The 23,352-nt window shown below is 33.9% G+C and overlaps 1 protein-coding gene across 5 annotated transcripts in view; it reads right to left on the bottom strand.

Annotated features, from left to right (window-relative positions):
• The window catches only part of MAP4K3 (mitogen-activated protein kinase kinase kinase kinase 3), a 131,984-nt gene that overhangs the window by 26,392 nt on the left and 82,240 nt on the right, over positions 1-23,352 (bottom strand). Inside the window, exons 14-22 of one of the 5 annotated variants that reach the window (XM_054567546.1) lie at positions 22,522-22,580; positions 21,140-21,202; positions 12,759-12,817; positions 10,934-10,966; positions 7,070-7,108; positions 6,769-6,822; positions 3,728-3,770; positions 2,259-2,418; positions 1,306-1,418 (exon numbers count right to left, since the gene is read on the bottom strand). In XM_054567546.1, coding sequence (XP_054423521.1) covers positions 1,306-1,418; positions 2,259-2,418; positions 3,728-3,770; positions 6,769-6,822; positions 7,070-7,108; positions 10,934-10,966; positions 12,759-12,817; positions 21,140-21,202; positions 22,522-22,580 — 623 coding nt within the window. The remainder of the gene's footprint in view (positions 1-1,305; positions 1,419-2,258; positions 2,419-3,727; positions 3,771-6,768; positions 6,823-7,069; positions 7,109-10,933; positions 10,967-12,758; positions 12,818-21,139; positions 21,203-22,521; positions 22,581-23,352) is intronic. The other 4 variants (XM_054567510.1, XM_054567518.1, XM_054567530.1 and 1 more) reach the window with 4 other exon arrangements.

The raw sequence follows: 23,352 nt of genomic DNA, 5'->3' as shown, positions 1-23,352 counted from the left end.
GTAATCATGTTTCAGTATATCACAGACACTGTTCATCCTATGATACAGTCATGGAATATTTATTTTAGAATTATTAAGGCTCTTAGTTTAACCAGTAGTTCCTTATACTAATGAAATAAGGTAATAGCAAAAGTGAATTAAAAATGCATACATAATAAAAAGTATACATCTCTCAAAATTTATACCGTTGCAGAGACATTAAGCTGCATTTTTTATACTACAACATCAGCACTGCTGCTAACATTTAAACTGATGAAAACAAAAAGGCACTGCTCAGTTGAAAAGACTTCATAAAACCTATTTCTGAAGGACATTTTACACTTTTGTTAAGAATGTCATAAATTTCACAAAGTACAATGGACAATCCTGGTCAAATGCCTTAACTGAACTGTAAAAAACAGTATATTATATTCCACAGTGAAATCTATGCTTACAGTGCAAAACCATAGCCATATGCACATAAATATATCAAAGGCACTATATAAATTTCTATAAAACTAATAACAAATATTAGTGTACACAAAAACTTCAAAATTATCATCTTATCTCATAGTCTCACTGGCATCTGCTGCACTGGGGATTTTAAGGAATTTTTGTTGTTTTTAGTTCTATGATTATAGACAAATGTCTTCTGATGATCAAGAGTAAACTCTTTTTTTTTTAAATCGAAGAGTAAATCATTTACAAATATCAAATATTTTAAACTCCCTAATAAATATTATTTGTTTTAATAGTTATATCATTTGTTTTATCTAAAATTTATAACAGAAATAGTTGCTTTGGCTAATTTCATCTTTCTTTAAGTGGTATCTGCTAGAAAATAACGGTAATTTTTCTTCCTCCTTAGCTATTCTGAGCAAGAGTAGTAATATTGCAAAGTGCATAATCTACTGTCAGAAATTTATCCTAGGGTCAAGTTATACTTTTTCTTACCTGTTCATGTCCTTGTTTCCTAAACTTCCTGAGACTGTAAAAGGAACTTTACAAATCAATTCTCACCAAAGAGAATAATAGTTATTTTCTGGACACAAGGAAACGGCACTAGAAAACTAAGTGTTTACTTGTATGCAGGTCACAAACTGGTCTAAATAATTCGAACAGAAAGCCATCATTCAAATTTACCACACAGCAAAGTTATTTTTTAAAAAGATTTAAATAATCCATATCATTAAAATACACTAAAATGCCAATATAACTAATCATAAAATATATAATTGCTATAGTTCACTAATCACAACCACAAAACCAACCTAATGGTGAAAAACAAAACAAATACAAGTAGACTTTATGAACAGAAATACATACTGGTACGTCTTTCTTCTCTTTCCTTGAAGGGTTTGTGCCTCTATGTTCATTCTGTTGTTGATATAATGACCCATCTCGTTCACCATTTAACTGGAAGGAGCCCACTCCATTTCCTTCAGTGAGATATGTTGAAATATTTTAAACAAGGATTGATTTTCACTCAGGGAATTACCAAGTAGGAAAGAAAAATACCCCTGCACCGGTTTCCGCTTTCAGTTGGGATCACCCAATCAGGATATTCGGTATTGAAGCACAAAGTCTTACATATATGCTCTTCTACTTGTATCTATTTCTTTCATTTAGGTAAATTTAAATTCATATGTATATGTATTTGTGTTAAAAAGACAAAAAAACCCCACTGAATACAAAACTACTTTCAGGAAAGGAGCAATTTAGGGATTTTGTCAAATAAATTTTCACTGCTTTTTAAAAAATCGGTTCTTTTGCATAATATGCAAGGAATTTTACAGTATTAAAACAGCATCCTCTATTATAATTTGGAGACAAATACTCAGAAAATATTGACAGTTATTTTATAAAATGATTAAATGAAATAAAATAAAGGTGTCAGTCAAAGCATCCTTTTCTTTTTCTAAAATAGAAGTAAAGTACCCTGAACCAAAACACAGTTTCCTTGTTTGTTCAGAGTTTAACTACTTTTGTTGCCAAACTATAGATAAATGACGAACTGGGCATAAACAATTCTCCAAGAGGGAAGGCTAGATATGAAATGAGAAACAAGGGGCCAAATATCCCAGACTAGGTCACAGGTAATCCTGTCATAAAAAACACTTCAAACCATGAGGCTAAATACAGGAAACAACTCTATAGCCCTTGCCTTCCTTCTTCCCTCCTCAAAGGAATTTCAAATAATCTCGTAAAGAGTCCCTTTAGTTTCTTCACACAGTTATGAAAACCTATTTCACTTGTTTCACCCTCCCTTGCCCCATTACCTAAAGCAATAGGCTTCTGTGGAGGTAATCTGGGAGGTGGTGGTCTAGGTGGGACATGGGATGGTTTTGCTGGGCTCTCTGACGTGGGACATCTCTTGATTGTTCCTTGATTATCATCCTCAGTAGAATGAGTGTCCTGGGGTATGAATATGGACTTAGGCTGAAATAATACAGAAAAGGAAACCAATCATTAAACGAAATTATTCATGTTTCATTAAACATAAAAATACTAAGTATTTTTCCTTAAGTATTATTATATGTCAGAGGCTTTCAAACTGTGTTTACTAGCACAGTTTCAAGGTTATCCAACTATCTAATTCAGATTATCTCAATAAATATCTTAAAATTGTACACACTAAATTTTTTTTTTTTTTTTGGAAAAAAATAGGCCTCTTTCTATTAATTCCTCACAGGACTTCCCACTTAAGACTTGCCAAATACAAATTTTCTGGTCTTTCTTATCTCCAATTTAAATGAGTCTCTTTTTACTTTAAACATTCAGCTCCTTAGGAGGCTAATCTAAACTGTCTCTTTCAGATGACTCAATGTCTTTTATGTTAATGCTTAACCTTTCAGACCGGGGGCAGGGGAAGAGACCACTTAAAATTTTATCATCATGGAAAATACTAACATAAAAGATGCCCCAGAAGTTTTTGTTCAGATAATTGTAAAACTTCCAATCAGCAGGTTTGGAGAATTTATAAATATGTCCTTTATTAGGAAGATTACTCAATACCTACCTTTTTAAAATTCAGATCTCTATACTTTGCTAAATACAATACCAAACAAGCAAATACAGTATTACTTACCTGTGTGAATCATGACTTTTACAAAAATATAAAATGAAAACAAAATATAGCAATATATTGGATGTCAAGACCGGTCAGGGTCCATTCTCATTTATAACCCCTGATTTTAAACCTTATAACAAACTGTTCATTTTATAAACAAAATTTGCTTTGCATAAGCTTATAAAATAAATGTATATTACCACTATATTAACATCTTTTATCCTAAAGAATTTCATCTGTTGGAATTATTTTATTATTTTATGATTCTTTTGCTTGGTAAGAGGGTTTCATTGATTGAAAAAATTGAAAATTACTGACCTACTTTAAATGTAAAAGTACCTTCTGAAAATCAGACATCTGTTATGGTAAATCACTATTCTTTACTCATTATCAAGATATTAATTATTAGTAGATTGTAGATTTTGAAAATATAAGTCCCAAGTGAAATAATACTAATCCATTAATATCTTATTATTTAGGATAAACAATAAATGGCAAGTTGGATAATTAAAAAAGACAAACAATAATGATCACAATTATCTACTTACATCATAATTTGTAATTTTGTCTTGATGTTTCACTGTGGATCTCAAGTGAAAATAAGCTACAGAATAACTATTTTAATACACTATTAAACAATCACACACACAGTAATTCAACAAAAACAAATTTGCCTACCTTTGGTGGTAAAGGAGGTGGAACTTTTGCTTTCATGGTTGAACTACAAAAATATAAAAGTTTAGAATTAGCACTTTATTTTACAAAAAAATAATCATTGCTAAAATATAATTAATTTTTCAAAGTTATAGAAGAAAAACTTGCATAAACAAGTTTCTTTTTTCTAAGACTACAGGCATTTTCTAAAGTATTTTGTAAATATTCAACTTATGCTGAAAGAAATATTATTCAGAAGTAACCAGGTAGATATACTGAGTATACACTTTCTTCGTTTCAAATACTACATAGTAATTATAACTACAATTACAGTTTGTAGCAATTGAAAGGTAATTAATATAAAAACATAAGTAACAACTGGCTTACGAAAAAACAGCAAAATGATGTAGTATAAAATATACCGCAATGTAGTATATATTTTTACTACTGTTTGATATGAAATATCTCTGATGAACCTCATCAACAGTTATATATGTGCTCTATTATAGACAGAATTGATTTGATTGAAACTAAGTTTTATTACAATTCAGGATTATAGTTTTAAGAAAGTTCACAAAACTTAAAAAGATGATGTAGCATAAAGTCTGATGAAACTGAAGCCCAGAGAGATTATATGACCTGATCCAAGGTCACAGATTAATGAGGTGGAAAGGAAAATCTATGCTTCCAAAGACTCAGGTGCTCCTGTAGCTCAATCATGAAACTGTATCTTTCTTACTAAAGAAAAAAAAATGTCAAAGAACTATCAATGCTAACATAACTAAAAATATTCTCCCTTTAAAAAATACTACATTTAGCCCTGGCTGGTATGGCTCAGTGGACTGAGTGCTGGCCTGTGAACCAAAAGGTTGCCGGTTCGATTTCCAGTCAGGGCACATGCCTGGGTTGTGTGCCAGGTCCCCAGTTGGGGGCGCCCGAAAAGCAACCATACACTGATGCTTCTCTCCCTGTCTTTCTCTCCTTCCCTCTCCCCTAAAAATAAATAAATAAACAAATGAATGAATAAATATTATATTTAATCCAAAGTATTTCTTTATTTAGAAGTACATCAAATGAAATTTAATCAACCACAGGATAAGCCTCTTTGTAGTTACAGTAGTAATTATAGAAACTACCAATTACTAATTTATAACACTAAGCTACAAGATACATTTACTATCATTAGTTTTTTCCATAGATCTTTGTTATCATCTAATGCTAGGGACTGAGCTATGTGCACCCAAATTTCTTATGTTTAAGCCCTAAACCCTCAATGTCATTGTTTGGACATATGGCTTCTAGGAGGTAATTAGGTTAAATGAGGTCACAGGGTGATGTCCTCATCCATTAAGTTCAGTGGCCTTTATAAGAACAGGAAGAGATCTCTCTCTGCACACACCAGAAAAGGCCACGTGGTGACACAGCAAGAAGGCAGCTGTGTATAGTCAGGAAGAGGGCCGTCACCAGGAGTTCAATCAGTGGGCCTTATCTTGAACATCTACTCCCCAGAGCTGTGACAAACTTCTGTTCAAGCCACTCAGTCTACAGTATTCTGTTACGGCAGCTGGAGCTAAGAGACTTTGGTGCCAAAAAGTAGGGTGCTTCTGTAACATCTACCTAAAAATGTGGAGGCAGTTTTGGAACTGAGTAATGGGAAGAAGCTGAAAGAGTTCTAAGGTGCATGCTAGAAAGATGGATGTTACGAGTGATTCTGGTTAGAGTTCAGAAAGAAGAGAGGAGAGTTGGTGAGAAAGTTTCCATCTTTTTAGAGAAAAAATAATCAACAACAGATGTTGGTAGAAGTATGGACATTAAAGGCCATTCCAGTTAAGGTCTTCAACTGAAATGAGTATGTTACTAGAAACTGGAGGAAAGGTGATCCTTATTACAAAGAGTCAGAGAACTTGGCTGAATTGAGTTCTAGTGTTCTGTGGAAAAGTAAAACTTGCAAGTGATGAAATTGGATATTTAGCTGAGATTTATTTCTAAGCAAAGTGCTGAAGGAGTGGTTTGGTTCTTTGTGACAGCTTATAATAAAATGAGATGAAAGAGATGGACTGAAAAAAAAATTGCTAAGCAAAAGAAACCAGTAGTTGAAATTTGAAAAATTTGAACTATCCATGTTAGTTCAGAAATGGATGGCATGAAAAGCATGTTGTGAAGACAGCGCCGAGGGTGTGGCTGTGGACTACCACTCAGTAAGTAATTTACGGGATTACCGGCACAAAGGCTGGCCGTCTGAGCTGAAGGGAGTGGAGATGAGACAAAAATGAAGGAAGGCTGCTGGACTCCTTGGATTTCACAGGACAGGGTGACAGAGGTATCCAAACATGTGCTGTTCTTTAAAGAGGGAGAAATAATTCTGAAGGTGACCTGTAGATCATTAGCTCAAAACTGAATTGATTTATTATTTTTAGGTAAATCTTTCACTTTAGCGTTGATGCTGGAAAAGAGTTAATGTGTTTAGGGTCATTGGGATGGAGTGACTGTATCGGTATTTTGCATGTGTTAAGGACATATATTTTGGGGACGAAGGGTAATGCTATGGACTGAATTGTGTCCCCTCAAAATTCTATGTTGAGGTCCTGATTCTGATGTGATTGTATTTGAAAACAGTGCTTTTGGGAGGTAAGGAAAGTTAAACTGAGATCCTAAAGTGCTAACTGAACAGGATTAGGGGCTTTATAGGGAAGAGGGAGAGAGACTCCCCTCTGCATGTGCACACTGAGAGAAGTCCATTTGAGGACACAGGAGAAGGGAGCTGTCTGCAAGCATGGAAGAACGCTCTAACCAGGAACTAAGCTGGCCAGTGGCTTGAGGTCAAACTTCCCAGCCTCCAAAACAGTGAGAAACAAATTCTGTCGTTTAAACCACCAATCTATGGTATTCTGTTAAGGATGGTGGAGCTGACCAATACAACTAGAAAAGAAAAAAGGAAAGAAACTGTGCTAGGACCCATGATACTATGTTACTAATGGTATTAAAATTACTGTCAATACTAAGCTGTTGGGCTTATGAAATAGGTCAAATGATGTTTCTTTTACTAAGACTGAAACAGAACTTACTGTTTAGATTCATCATCATCCCCTTCATCATCATCTAAATGTGCCACATGCCCTCTAAAGATAAAGAAGGATAATTCCATTGTTACTAAGTGAACTTTACCAAAACAGCTTAAGAAGAAATTTTAGAAAATGCAGGACAGGCACTTGCAAGGCAGAATTTTATTTTTATATCTTTACAGAATTGAGTATTAAAACAACAAAACAACAACACGATCTTAAAGCTACGTGACAGAGAAAGAGACAAAAAGATTTTCCTCATCTGTGACCAAGTAGTTTAGGCTTAATCAAAAAGTATAATTACCGCTGATGTAGTTCTTCTTCAACAGATTTCAGAAGGCTCCTTATAGGGAAAAAAAAATAATGTGAATTAAGTAACAATAAGTATGTATTTTCATCGTTTTAACCGTGCCCATTAATTTTGAAATTACCTTTGTACTATTTACTAAAAATTTGCTACAATAATTTCTATACCATAAAACATCAAGTTATATTTAATGTGCTATCTATATCTTCTGTTGCTAATGTTTTTATATATGTATTTTAAATGAGCAAAATAAATCCTAATGTTTACTGAAAAATACCATTTCAAACAGAGGACAACCCATCACGAAACGTCACAATAGAACTGACAAAACGATAATTGAAGTGTCATGATCAGGGGTTTCTAGGATTCAAAATTTACCAGGAATATTTACCTGACACCTGAATTTTCATTTTCATTTTCTTAAAATAAGGAAGGTGACACACTTTAAAAAAACATCATGCTCTCAGGCAATCCTACAAAATGAAACTCAGCACGTTGGATCTCTCTGCAAAGCATGCATGCATGTGATGTGAATACATGAATGTAGCAGCAGTTTGCTTTCACAGAGACGTTCACTTACCTGAAGCATCTGCTCTCCAGTGGTGTACTGGCAAACACATTTACACTTTTGGGAGACTAAGCCTGTATCAGACCAGGTGTGAGGATTTCACCATTAGGAACAATTTATAAAACACTCATATTCAGGAATATAAGAGAGATCTCATGGTATTCCTGAAGTCCCTTACTTCTTTTAACTCCAACCTCACGCAGCGTACCTCCTATATTACACTCCTCTTCAAGCATACAAACTCAATAGTCTTCTTAAAACTAATGGGATAGAGGGAAATATGGTCACTGAGGTAAAAGTACTCAGCAGAAAATTTGCTTTCCTCAAAAGCTGTAAGGTAGTACCTTCTATATGTTTTACCCTCTTATATATACTGGGAAAGACACTATCCTTAGAATTATCAGAACATAAAACCAAAGAAACTGAAAGGTATGGTTAGCTGGTACAAGCAATTAATTGAATAGATTTTAGCCATCAAGTTTTAATTAGGCCAGCTGAATAACAATCTAAGTATTAAAAATAACGAAGTTCTAAATCTGGATCCTATTTTGCAGATAAAAAAATTGAGGTACTTCAGTCAAATGTTTTACCTTATTCAAAAGCTCGTTGAGGCCTACCTGTAGGAAGGCAGGAGCTTCTCTGCCTAAAGGCAGATCAGCGAGATGACAGGCTGTGGAGCAAAGGCAACCTGCTCTGAATCCTGCCTCTGCCACTGTAAGCTATGTGGCCTTTGATAAGTTACTTTGATTTCCCTATGCTTGTTTCCATATCAGTAAAATGGAAATTATAATAGTACTTAATGTCAATGTGTTTATACATCTGAAGATACACTGAATCCTTACAGGTAAACTGCTTAGAATAGTAACTTGGAATACAGTAAGTTCTCAATTAGTGTTTTTTTAAATTATTATTGATTAAATAACATTTCCTTAAACCAACAGTTCTCAAAATGTGGTCTGGAGATCCTGGTGGTCATAGTCTCCTGTAGGAGGTCTGCAAGGTCAAAGTTATTTTCATAATACTAAAGTATTTACCTTTTCACTCTTATTCTTTCATTGAGAAGGAAACTCTAGAGTTTTTAGACTATAAGAAGGATGATGTCACAACAGATTAGTAGCAGACATGAGAAACCACCTGTTTTCTACTAAAACAGATTAAAAGGATTTCCAAAAAAGATTCAAACAATACACTTTTCTTCCTAATATTTTATTCCAGAAAAAATAGCTATTCTTCATATAACTTATTTTTGGGCTTCAATAAAACGTTTGTTGCTTCTAAGTCTCATGAAAGCAATCAAGTGGTATTAGAAGGGAGGAACCATAAAGAATTGATTTGAATTGGTCCTAAACAGTGGGGGAAAAAATGTAAAAACCAAAAATGTTATTTATGATAACATGCAATGAGTATATTACTCTTTTAAGTATTTTAAAAAGTTGTTTAAATTTCTAATAATATAAATATTGATAGTTATAACCTATATAAACAACTCATTAAAGTCCTTAATAGTTTTTTATCATTGTAAAGGGATCCTGAGACTAAAAATTTAAGAAGCACTGCTTTAAACTATTTTACTAAATTAAATATAGTATCTTTCAACTATACACTGGGCTTTCATACTTTAGAAGATGTGAAAAGAAAAACATTTTCTTGAGCATATGACAATATTTTTTAAAGTATTTCTTTTTCTAGCAGGGAATATTAGGGTTTGAGAATAATTAAGAGGAGAATTTAAATGTAGTTTATTTTCAGTTACTGCGTTCCATGAACTTATTGTGGCATTTCGCATTGTAAAAAAGAATCTTCCTGGGAGTACTAGGTTCTCTAAGAATATGAGAGAAAGGCTGATAAGAGAACATGAAAAAGCAGCTAGTCTATGGCTAGGGACCTATATATATTTTATTCATTTACTTGTAAATCTCCTACTATATGTTAAGACTTTTGTTAATAAAGTAAAGGATTCATTAAGTATTAATGCAGAGTACAATGTATGATTTGCTTTTTGGGCTTTATGAAAGAGAAAATAAAACGTGGCTAAATTTGCTAAAATGTCCATTTACAGAAAATACCCACCCTATCTTGAAAGCACTGGAGGAAAAAAAAAAAAGTGATGCTGATTTAATCACTAAGATTGGGTGCTATGCAATAAACAATGTCACTATTTACTAGTTCACTTGGATTCTTCTATTTTTGAGTATTTAGAAACTAATGAACAAAACAAAAATGATGTCCTCACATACTGAAGTATTAAATCAACCTAAAATGATTAAAAAATTTGGATAAGATTAAAAATAGGACAATATGCAAACACAGATTTAACTGAAGTGAAGAATCTGTTGTGAAAAGGTAAAGCAAAACAAACAAAACAAAAACAAAAAAACAAACCAACACTGTCAAAATATTTAGCATATTTGAATTAACTAAGGAATTCTGGCTGATGGTTACTAAAGTCTTCTGAAATTGCCTAACTGCCCCAAAACAATCTATAAAGTACTGCCCTGATTATATTTGAAAACAAAATAAAAAAAGTATTTCTCTAAAACCTAAGAGTTTTATTCACTTATGTTCACTTGCTCTTACAATCAACAATTATTTGTTGAGTAAATACTACAAAAAGGGGCAACTAGTTAAGTACTTACTAAACCCTAAATATGCTAAATGCTTTACAATGATTATTCCATTTTACCCCAAAGCAGGTACTACTATAATCCCTATTTTACTAGAGAAATTGAAGTAAATTTCTCAAAGTCTCCTAGTTTACAGAAAGAGATAGTGCTGGTATTCACTATTACTACACTCAATTGTGCCAGAAATTGCATAGTTCAATTTAAATTTACTCTTTTCACTATTATTTAAGTTCTTAAAAGAGGACCTATAGAATTTTTTGCTCTATATTAAAAAAATCATATATAATTTAGAGCTTTCTTTACAAATAATATTCTGTTGATTTTATATGGTCAGAAAAGTTGAACCCCAATAACAACAATTGAAAAGAAAAAAAAACTCATTCAGTCAAAATAGACAGGAATTTATTAAACAAAACAGACAAAAAAAATAACTACTTCATATAGTTCCTGAATGGTCTGGAATAGAAACCCATAAATGGAAATCTGTCTGCCTGATCACCTATGGAGAAACAGGAAATCCTGTGAGTTTTAAAACACTGCCTAGTCACAAGAATAAAGCAGACATATAGTAAGTACAGTAAGAGAAGTGCTACATCCACGCTCATGTCACATGCATGTATACACCTGTACATGAAACACAGCCAAAGGTCAAACTTTTGGCCAACCTACCTTGCCAGGGATTCGTTATATAGAATACAGTTCCTTAAGCAGGGATCCAATTAATCAAAAAATGAAGGTTGGGCAAATTATTAACATTTTACCTAGCCAAAGTAACCATATACTATGAAATCAGAAAATGGGAACTAAGAAATCTGGAAAAGCATTTAGAAGTAGCTAAATTTTTTTTTTTGTATTTTTACTAGTATGTTATCCAAAAATATATTTAAAGTGAACCATAGAGGTAAATGCAGTATTTTTCCAAATTATCCCATCTCCTAAAATATACTGAAACTTGCTAACAAGAACCCTTAAAACTAGTGGCTTCAAATTTAGGCAAAATAACTTAAAAAATACATAAATTTTTTATTTGCTAACCTTCTATGAGACAAACTTTCCTTTTTTGTCCAACAACAAATTAGGACAAATTGTAAATAGGAATTAGTTATGATTTAGATAGAATTCCATTTTTCTACCAGGAAAAAGTTACTTTTATTTTCCATTTTAGGAAATATAAATAAGGTTACTATTACTACTACTACTACTACTACTACTATTAAAAACACTCATAATATTTAACTGAAGTTCAGTTTAAATCAAAACTAATACATTTCTCTAGACTGGCATTCAAAGCCTTTTCTCTGTGCTGAAAAAGATTTAGATTTAAATATTTGTTTATTAAAAAAAGAGACATGATTTTGCACTATAATCACTAAATTTGAGCTCCTTGTCTTTAGTCAGTATTTGTCAACTGCCTAATTTAAAATATGGGCATGTATGTACATATCAACTCTCTAATGTAACTGATATATTTTAAAATTTTAATTTATTCTGATTACTAAAATATCTACCTTGCTGGGAGATTTCTGGCAACCTAAATAGTATTTCCTTATAAGTTAGTTTTTTGGCTGGAAATCAAATCATGTTATTGAGGACATTTGGGGGAGGAGGGAAGGGCTGGGAGGACAGTAAGAGAATCCATGGGAAACAGCAGAGAGCTGTCCCCTTATCCTGCTAACTTACAGGTCTATGCACAACCGAAATTGTTACACCTTGTAAGCTGCCTTTTCCTCTCTGCCCTGTACCACCTAGACAGTGTGTGGTCTAGGGTACGGCCTAAATAATCTTCGGATTTATTTCCTGCATAAATTGATAACTTTTAAGACTTCAGGCACATTTTAACTTCTATTCGCTTTTTAAAGGACTGTTACTAGCTAAAAAATTGAGATTTCTAAACAGTGTATTTCCAGCTGTTTTCAGAAGCCAACACATCCAAGAGACATACCAAAGCAAGCTTTGTAAGGAATAAACAGGTCAACTTTAAAAATAAAAGAAATAGTCTTGGCTGGTGTGGCTCAGTGGACTGCGGCCAGCCTGCGAACAGAGCATCACCGGTTCAATTCCCGGTCAGGGCACATGCCTGGTTTGTGGGCCGGGTCCCCAAGACCCAAGTCATGGCCACAAGAGGCAAGTGATCCATGTTTCTTTCCTTCACTTTCTCCCCACCGTCCCCTCTCTTTGGAGATATATTAATAAAATTAAAAAAATAAAAGAAAGAAATTGCTCAAGCATATTATCATCTTCGGTTGGAACATACTTTGTTTTCTCTAACAAGTAAAATATATAAAATAGATTGATATAAAAAATTTGAGGTGACTGTTCCCATTATAACAATTATTAAATGATTAGCAAGGTAGCAGTAAAAAAAAAAAAAGTTAAAAGTACATTATAAAATATATCTACCAGACTATTTCTACTACTATAATTATAAAAACATAATATTTAGGGCAACAATTATTCCTGAATTTAAATTTAATTTTAAAAGAACTTTACTTACTTGTTTGCACCTAAAATGTAACTACCTTGGTGTCCTTGTCCGTATTCTAGTTGCAGATCCTAACAATACAAAATAAAATAGTTAGTGAAATGGTATATCACAAATCATGATATACTAATATATATTAGTTTTAAAAGAGAAACCCCAGACTTCAAATAAATCTGTATTGCTATATGTTCTTAAAAAAGAAAGTATTGTAGGACTTCCCACCATAAAAGGTAAGTTCAATATTTTTCTGGGAACTCATATAAATAACATATGCAAGTTTCATTTAAGGTTATTGTCATTGTAATTAACATTTGTAAAGTCAGCTTTTAGTAATAAAAAAGCTCAAAGTATTCTCAAGCTATAATCAAGCAAAAACAATTACAGAAGACAAGCAACAAAAATCTTGGGTTTGTCTTTGTATGTAAGAGCTGCAATAATTATATACACACATTCACATATTTCTACTACTGCTTTAGACAAGTAATAATTTTTTAAAGAAATAAAATGCTCTTTTAAAGTAAATTGTATATATGGACTTGCAAAAGATTATGAATTGTATGTCAGGAGTTTTGATATATTTTTAAAGACAAGTATAAGCAGCAAAACTTCAATATTATTGGGATAGTTCCTCAACTATTTAAATATTCTCACTAAATGATGCATATTGTAGAGAGTTAAAAATTGAAATTGAAAGGGACAAATAATATATATGTGCTTGACTGAAACACCTTCTTGAATTCCTTTCCTCTCCCCATTCTTAGAGTCACTGTGTTTCAAGCACTGTTTTAACAATAAAGGGGAAATATTTAACACTTCAAATGAATTTTATTTTCATCAGAATGTAGCGTACTCAGAATGCTTTCTAGTGCTAGAAGATACTGTCAGGGTGCACGATTAGGACTTAGTGCGAAAGTTACCTCCTTGGAGCAAGCAGCCTTCCAAGACTGTTCAGGAAGATAGCTGCAACCTTCTCCAAGTCTCCAAGCATTTTAACACTTAGTTCTCCAGTACTTATTTTGCATTTTAATTAATTTATTTACAAGTCTATAAAAATAGCTGCCAGGCTGTGACCTCTCCAAAGGGAAACTGTTAAATCCATCTCTTCCCCACAGCCCAGGGACTAGTATAATACCTAGCACACATTAACTGGGCCCTAAATAAATGCTTGTTCAAATGCCATTTGTTTCCTATAAATGGACACCTAACTTCAGCTTTGATAATATACATGAAAATGATTCTACATCACAATACTACTAAGCCTAGAAATAAGGATTCGAAGCAATACATTACATTTAAGTGAAAAGCTCTTCAACATTTAAGTATTACAAGACCTGTCAAAAAATATCTGATGAAAATCAAAATCAAAATCCTAGTTTAGACACGTCTCACATTTTGTCTCCTTCAATAGTTGTGTTCTTCCATACATATAATAAATGTTCTTACCAATGAAAGATAATACACCACAAAAAAGATTAGTCAACTTGTCACACTGGTATCACATAAAATTCTAATAAAAAGGGATATCCTCTTGAATTTATAATGATACATCTTGATAGGATAAATTCACTGATATCCTGTCACACAATTATTATGCTGAACAATCTAAGTGGTCATGACTTTGTACGGAACCTTTAAATTTTGATACTCAGTAAACAGAGTACTATCTCAATGAGTACATTTCCAAATTCAAGTTTGTTTTCCTCAGCTGTGTAGGTAACTGGGCCCTCTACCAGGCTAGCAACTTCTTTAGCCAATAATCTCTTAAACCTTTAATCAAATGACAGCTTCCAAAAGCAAACATTTGTTCAGAGTGCCCACAGCTCCTGTTCCTTAAACACTGATGTGAGGTTGATGACAATGATTTTTAAGAGAAGGGTCTAAAAAAACTAACATTATTTTAATAGAAAATTGAGTACAGGTTCATATTTAGAATAACATTCATGTTGGGGAAAAAGTGTAGATAGATCCAACTCTGAGGACTAAACGTGCCATGTGTGAAGCCCCGCCAGGAAGCTAACATTGAAAGGGGCTTATTTATTAATTCCTTCTCTGTATATTAAGTTATGTTTTAATAGCCATGGAACAGAAACAATGTGCTGGGTATATCATTAAGTAAAAGAATTACACTAAGTCCTTCTAGTAAGTATCTAATCTCATTTAATTCAGCTATTATTTACCAAGCACCTATTATTATATGGCAAAAACTGAGACAGTAAATCAGCCAAGAAAAATGAACAGAAATAAAAAGGAGAAAAGCAATGTGAAACCTGGGCAAAGTTAGTAGTTATTTATGTATCTTTAAGGCAATTTATGAAAGACTGATCTAAAACTCTTTTTAAAAGGACTTGGAAGCTATTCTGTAACAAAATTCTGCCAAAATTATATGTGAAAAAGCTATCAAAATATAGGGTCTAGGTGATGGTAAAATGGGGCCTTAAAAAGCTAAATAATGCAATGGCTGGTGTGGCTCAGTGGAGTGAGTGCTGGCCTGAGAAACAAAGGGTTGCCAGTTCAAATCCCAGTCAGGGCACATGCCTGGGCTGCAGACCAGGTCCCCAGTAGGGGGTGCATGAGAGGCAACCACACACTGATGTTTCCCTCCTTTTATCCCTCCCTTCCCCTCTCTCTAAAAATAAATAATAAATTAAATCTTTTTTTTTTTTTAAAGCTAAATAAGAATACATTTGAACATGCCAGGACAGACATTAAAAAGTTAGTTGCATAAATTAAGCATCAACTTACTAGTGAACACCAATACTGCACAACACAGTCAAGTAGAATAAATAACACACGGACTGAAAACATTCCATAGCCTAGTACAGACTCAATCCGAACATTGCAACAAAAATTTAAGATGGGCAAACTAGTTCAATTAAAATATCTTTCTGAGTCACAAAGTACTAACTTCAGTCATTTTTTTTAATGAGTCGAGGAGTAATTCTAAACCTAGGATAAAGCCTCTAAGAAAACGTGGTGCCAGAAAGAAACTGAAAAAGAAAAACGATGTGACATGGAACACTGGAAAGAGAAAATATATGACCAAGATCTTATTATGGTTTGTTTTTTTTTACTTCCCTCAGGAGATTACAAAGTCTATACTTGATGAGAAAACAGCAGGAAGTTAATAGAATCGATACAGTTGGCTACAAAAACACAAAAGAAAAAAATACTTTACCAATATATTTTAACCAAGAAAAAGAAGAAATTTTTTCCCTCATTAAAAAAATGAGAAAACTCGTACGAATAAAATTGTTAAGATACCCTTTAACGTGGTAGATAATTTACAGAGTAAAAGGGGATTGAATCCTGAATAATTCAAAAAGATGTTTTTATTTTTTAGAAAGTTAGAAAAGCAAGTGGAGTCAGAACACTAACTGATCAAGGAGTATTCTGACTAATAAAAGCAGAAGGGCTTAAGAAGACTCAAACTAAGTAACACAGCTTTTATACGGCAAGCTTGGAAACCAATACCAGCAGATTAGGTTTGACATTCTAGAAAATGTCCTATCATCGCACAATTATGAAATGAGCTCACCTTAGAAACTGTCTTAAATATTGGATAAGAAAAGTAACCATACAACATTAATGTAACAGATTAAAAATAAAGTTGCCATTTACTGTTTCTTTTCCAGAATAAATTGAACTTTATTTATAGACTTTATTCAATTTTGATCTAATTCAGGAATAATCTTAAAAGTCATTTTGTTATATTTATTCCTAATATGTTTTGAATTCTATCTTAAATATTTTATTATATCGCAGGTAGACTGTAAGCTTCTCCAAAGTAATAATGTTACTATTCATGTTCCTCCATAGCAATTAACATAAAGTTTTACATACAATTAACTTTAAATATATTTTTCATTATTGGCATATGGGCCAAAATATACAGCAAAACTAGGCAAATTAAAAATAATTAGCATCAGATGAACAGATGTATAATATAATCTTTTAATCCAAAAACAGATAAAATAAACATATCTACATGGCTATGGGCAAAACTGTTGGTATTTAATTATCACATTGTAATGTTTTTTGTTTTTGTTTTTAACTTGGACATCTTTCAAAGTTTAAAGACTTCTTTTATTCAGTAACAATCCTAAAAAGTCAAGCTCTGTTCTTCTGGTTTCACATATTATAATTGCCTAATTAAAAAAAAAATCACTTTTATTGTAGTAATGAAAATTGAGGTGTTGTATTCAAAATTCACTTACAAAACCATAAAATGAATACACTTAGAACTTAAAACAACTAGAAATCACTGATGACATGAAACTTTTAGGCAGCAAGGTTTTTATAAGGCAGTGTGTTTTTCTGGGTCCAAAAAGACTTAGGGCTGCCATCTTGGTGGCAACTGCCTACTACGATGACAGCTAGACATTTGAGGTTCATCTGGTTTCCAGTGGCTAGCAACAAGTATTTGTAAGAGATAAAATCTTGTTTCCTCTGGTCAAGATGGTGGCATAGGCAGGCATGGCTCGCCTCTTGAGACAACGACATCAAAATTACAACTAAAATACAGAACAACCATCACTCAGAACTGCCAGAAATTGAACTGAATGGAAGTCTGATAACTACAGAATTACAGAAACCATGTCTGTCCACACTGGCAGGAGAGGTGCAGATGCGCAACAGGCTGGCCCCACATTCATATGTGGTGGATAAAAATGTGGGAGGGATATTTCAGGAGCCAGGAGCCCCAGCCCCATACCAGGTCTTCCAGCCCCAGGTTCCAGTGCCAGGATGGCAAGTCCCTATAACTTCTGGCTGCAAAACCCAGAAGGGATTGAGTCAGTGGAAAACTGGAGCCCTAAGCAGTTCCTCTTAGAGAACACAAACACAGACTCCTACTCAGACTCACTCCTTCTGAGCTCCAGCACTGGGGCAGCAGCTTGAAAGGCACCAGTGACACACTGGGAGAAACTGAAGTGTCTGGCATCAAGGCAAGCAGAGGCCATTGTTCTTTTCTAACCCCTCCCCATACAAAGGCACAGAGCTGGCAAGCTGGTGTCATATCAGAGACTCCATGAACCTGGCTAACAATGTCTGATCTACCTCGGAGACACAGAGACTCCACCCCACACAACTTGCAGGCCCACCCAAGCTGCTTTTCCATATGAATGGCTGGGCTTGGCTCATACTTCACAACTTCCTAAATTAATTAAACAAGCAAAAACTGGCCTCCGAGAGCCCCAGGACCAATACTAGCAACAGCCAGCCCAGATTCAGAGCTTGACTTTGCCTGGGAATCTCCAAGCCCAGCACAAGTGATAGCCACCTCAGATTGCTTTATAGCTCAGGAAGGGCAGCCCCAGGGGAAACAGGTGGAGGCTGACCCTGGCCTGCACCACCCGGGGAAATCCCAGGGCGAGCGTACCCAGTGGACAGCTACAGACCACACTGGAGCATCACCACCCTGTCCTTGCCCAGCTGATCCTCTGTGGAGGGTGGCAGCTGGTGGTTAGTGGTCACAGCCAGTCCTTGCAGCTGATTGGCTGGGTCAATCCCTCCCATTGATCTGCCAACAGCAATCAAGGCTCAACTACAAGATGAAGGTATACTCAACCCACATGAAGGGTGCACCTTGAGTGCCCAGCTTGGGTCATAAGGGAGGCTGTGCCACTGGACCCTGCAGGACACCTACTATTCTAGACCACAGTACCAAGACACGGAGTCAAAGCAGCTCTACCTAATACATAGAAACAAACACAGAGAGGCTGCCAAAATGAGGAGACAAAGAAACATCACACACACACACACACTACCCTCACCCCCCCGCCCCAGATCAAAACTCCAGAAAAACATCTAAGTGAAATAGAGATAAGAAATCTATCAGATGCAGAGTTGAAAACACTGGTTATGTGAATGCTGAAAGAACTTAGTGAGGACCTCAGCAGCACAAAAAAAAATCCAGTCAGAAACAAAGGATACACTAATTGAAATAAAGAACAATTTACAGGGAAACAACAATAGAATGGATGAAGCCAAGAATCAAATCAATGATTTAGAACATAAGGAAGCAAAAAAACAAAAACAAAAAACCAAAAACCAACCAATCAATCAACCAAACAAAAACAACCAATCAGAACAACAACAAGAAAAAAGAATCCAAAAAAATGGGGATAGTATAAGCAGCCTCTGGGACAACTTCAAGAGGTCCAACATTCACATCATAAGGGTGCGAGAAGGAGAAGGGAAAGTAAGAAATTGGAAATCTATTTGAAAAAATAATGAAAGAAAACTTCTCAAATTTGGTGAAGGAAATAGACACACAAGACCAGGAAGCACAGAGAATTCCAAACAAGATAGATGCAAAGAAGCCCACTGCAAGACACATCATAATTAAAATGCCAAAGTTTAAAGATAAAGAGAGAATCTTGAAAGCAGCAAGAGAAAAGAAGTTACCTACAGGGGAGTTCCCATAAGACTGTGAGCTGATTCCTCAAAAGGAACTTTGCAGGCTAGAAGGGATTGGCAAGATATTCAAAATCATGAAAAGCAGAGACCTACAGTCAAGATTGCTCTTCCCAGCAAAGCTGTCATTTAGAATTGAAGGGCAGATAAAGAGCTTTCCAGACAAGAAAAAAGGAAAGGAGTTCATCATTACCAAACCATTATTATATGAAATGTTAAAGAGACTTATTTAAGAAAAAGAATTCAAAACTATGAACAATAAAATGGCAAAAAACATATCTATCAACTATAGAATCTAAAAAACAAACTAATCAAACAAGAAGAAAAGAGACAGAATTAGGGATACTAAGAGAATTTGGATGTTTGCCAGATTGAGGCAGGGGGTTGTAGGGGAATGGGTGAAGAGGCGAGGTGATTAAGAAGTACAAGTAGGTAGTTACAGAATAGCCATCAGGATGTAAAGTCCAGTACAGGAAATGGAGTAAAACCAAAGAACTTGCACACATGACCCATGGACATGAACAATGGTGGGGGGATTGCCTGAGGGAGTTGGGGGTGCTGGGTACAGGGAAACAAAGGGGGAAAAGTCAGGACAATTGTAATAGCCTAATCAATAAACTATAATTAAAAAAAAAATCTTGTTCAAATGCCAAGGTTTTACGACTGACAAAATTAGGAAACTGAAATAACTAAGGACAGGTCACACCCATTAGGATGGCTATTATTTAAAAACTAACAAACAAAGAAAATAAAACTTCCCCTTCCCTTGTCAGAAAATAACAAGTATTGATGAGTACTGTGTAGAAATTAGAACCCTTATACACTGCTGGCTGGAATGGAAAATGATGCAAGTACTATGGAAAACAGTATGGCTGTTCCTCAGATATTTAATGTAAAATTATCACATGATCCAGCAATTACCACTGTAGTTACATACGTACAGGAACTGAAAGCAGAGAATCAACAGATACTTGTTTATCCATGTTCATAACACCATTATTCACAAAAGTCAAAAGGTGAAGCAACTTGTGTCTACTGATGGATCAATGAATAAACAAAATGTGGTCTATACATAAAATGGAATATTATTCAGTCTTAAAAAAGAAGTTTCTGACAAATGCTACAATGTGGATGAATCCTGAAGATATCATGACATTTTGCTGAGTAAAGTGAGTCTGTCATAAAAGGACAAATGTTGTATAATTCCTCAACCCGAAATGAAAGAGGTATATTATTTAAGCAGAGAAAGAAGTTAAGATAAGGAAAATTTCACTGAAAAGGCAGAAAAGTGAAATCCAGGACTAAACTAAAGGCAGCTGGGGCCCTGGCCAACTACAGAAGCAGCTATTTATTTAATAGCAACTATTAAAAGTATTATTTATTTAATATTCACCAGGATTAATGTCCCATCTTTTCTTATCTAATGGTAAGACAGTCTTAATATTTCTAATGTCAAGGAGGCTTTGTAATCCAAATTTTGGCTTGAGCAAACTAGATATTACATAGTGCCACTGAACTAAAATTTCATCTGAGACTGGTTTCTTCATTAATTAGGTGTAAATTATTCTTTAAAATTACATATACAACTTATGCAATATATAGAAATAGTTTTATATATATGAATGGAGATATATATATATGAGTGGTTCTTAGTTCATGAAAATAAGTCATATTAAAACTGGGAATTTTTATAGGGAAATGCAATTTAAAAAAACATATCTGAGTCATAAAATTAAATGTTTTTACATAAAATGTTGAATTTTTTATTGCAACATTGTAATATGTTTGAGTAGATATATTTATTTAACTTGTTATAGAAAAGATTTCTATAATCCATACTATATGGAAGCTTGCTAAATAGCAGGAACTTATACAACAATGTTTAAATTGGTTCACTAAAATTGGACAAAATGTTTGATTAAAAAAATAAAACAAGACTAAAACAATTCTGACAAAGAAAATCAGAAGATGAGAAATACCAGATTAGATCTTGCAGTGTAGTACATTTCTTCTGAACTGTCCAAAAAACCATCACTGTCGGGCTGTTTAGCAGAGACCAAGAAACCCAAGTTATTGACACTTAGACTAAAAGCCATAAATTCACAAAGGGAAATTTTCTTAAGTGAAATAAGTCCTGCTAACATAATTTTGTTAAGGCGAATGCAAAGTCAAATCATACTAAGCTTCTAAAACAGTAACACTGCAACAAATCAGCTCTACAATGCAGTTACTAAATTAGTACAGAACTTAAATACATGCAATGCCAACTTAAAAACAGAAAGAGCAAATAAACTGCATTAACAAAATACAATTAGCATTTATAAAAATCATGACTACTTTTTCTTCTTAACCTTCTCTATCCTTTACATAAATGTCAGGCTTCAATACCGTAATATGATCATTTTAAGAATTTTTCTTTAACATTCCTTTCCTCCATGCTGGTATACTAAATTAGAATAACTCCAAATGTTAAAGGTTAAAGACTCCTTCTGGATGTCTTTAGTCAAGTGGGTTAAAATAAGCACTACATTTAAGAAGGAAGTTCCCACTTCCACCTTTAGTACATATTAACAGTTACTTTCTTCTCATTATTAACTAGAAAAGTGATGTAACATGATCTGGACCTCTGGTAAAGTAACTGCATTAGGATTAATTCTGTTTATTTTTTAAGTCTCATGTTTTATTCTTCCATAGAATGTTAACATCTCAAATATATGCAAAGTATTTTGCTTCTAATGTTATATCTAATATATTATCATGTATCTGGAAAGAAATATAAAACATTAACAAAAAAGAATCATGAAAAGAAAGTTCATTCAGTTAGCAAGTTTTAAATGAATGACAAACTTGACCTACTATGTATGCCTAGTCTCTCCTGAGTTTTAGTACCCCAAAAAGATTGACTTGACTCTGATGTTTAAAAAACTGGCCTATACTCTTAAAAGACTGCCCATAAATTTAGTAAGAAGGACTTTTATTGATGCAACAATTTAGTTTAAAATTATGGCATTTATCCTAATAAATACATATACAAAGAGCTGTTTAAAAACTGAAGAACAAAAATTTTAAAAAAGGGCCAATTAAAAAAATTTTTTTAAAAATTTAAATAAAAAAATTAAGCATTAAAAACATTTAATTAGAGGGTGGTAACGCTAGTAAGTTTCTCCTAAATAATTTTGAAAATATTCAATCTCAGCAACACAGATTTATTTACTCTGAATTTCAGGATTATTTACCTTTTTATTTCCCCAAATGCATTTAAAAATATTAAAAACTAGCTTTTTAAGTCAGTTCCAATATATCATGAAGACTATTAAAACATTTATTTTCAATGTTAACATTCCAAGACTAAACTACTTACAAGTTCATGATGTGGTTCTGTCTCCTTCCTTAAGGGTGGATCAAATTTTACTTGGCCAACTAAAAAAGAAAACAAGTAAAGCCATGATCTGTTTCTTCATTCTTAATGATAATAATAATTTGAAAAGTTACTCTGTGGCAAAACACATTTAATTTTACTATCTACTCTACATTAAGCACAGTCTAAAGATTTAAATAAAGAATCTGTTAGCCAGAAAAAGTCCGAAAAGTCTATAAACTGTAAAAGCTTATCTGTCAATAATAGGACTTTTCCATAGTAAAAAAGAAGATAATTAGCAAAGTTAGGTGTATGTTGTAGTCAGGACGAACTTGTTACTTCACTGTGACCCAGCATAAAGTAAAGACCACATAAACTGAGGACTGAAGTGGGCAGACACAACTGAGGCAGAGCGCTTTTGGAAGCCTGTCTGCAAGATGGCCTGTTGAATGATTCCTGTCTCCTGGTGTTCATAAACTTATGCAATCCCTTCCGCAACCCCAGGGTTGGCCTATGTGACCAAATGAACAGGGCAGAGGGTTGGCATATCACCGCCAAGATGGGGTCCTGCCTTGGGCTCTCTATTGGACCACTTGCTCTGGAGGAAGTCATGATGTGACAGTCCTACAGAGAGGCCATATGGCAAGGAGCTGAATGAAGCCTTAGACTCACTGTAAGTAACACTAGAAGCAAATCCTCCAGCCTCGTGAAGGCTTTAAATGACTGCGGTACCAGCTGACATTCTGATTTTAACTTTAAGACAAACCCTGAGCCAGGACCACTGGCTACGTTGTTCTGGATTCCTGACCCTCAGAATATGTGTGAGATAATTAA

The sequence above is a fragment of the Pteronotus mesoamericanus genome, unplaced genomic scaffold, assembly GCF_021234165.1.
Source record: "Pteronotus mesoamericanus isolate MK-2021 breed Mesoamerican mustached bat unplaced genomic scaffold, CSHL_Meso_final contig_101, whole genome shotgun sequence".
Classification (NCBI taxonomy): Eukaryota; Metazoa; Chordata; class Mammalia; order Chiroptera; family Mormoopidae; genus Pteronotus; species Pteronotus mesoamericanus.
The sequence above is the reverse complement of the archived record's forward strand: the minus strand, read 5'-3'. Positions and strand labels throughout refer to the sequence as shown.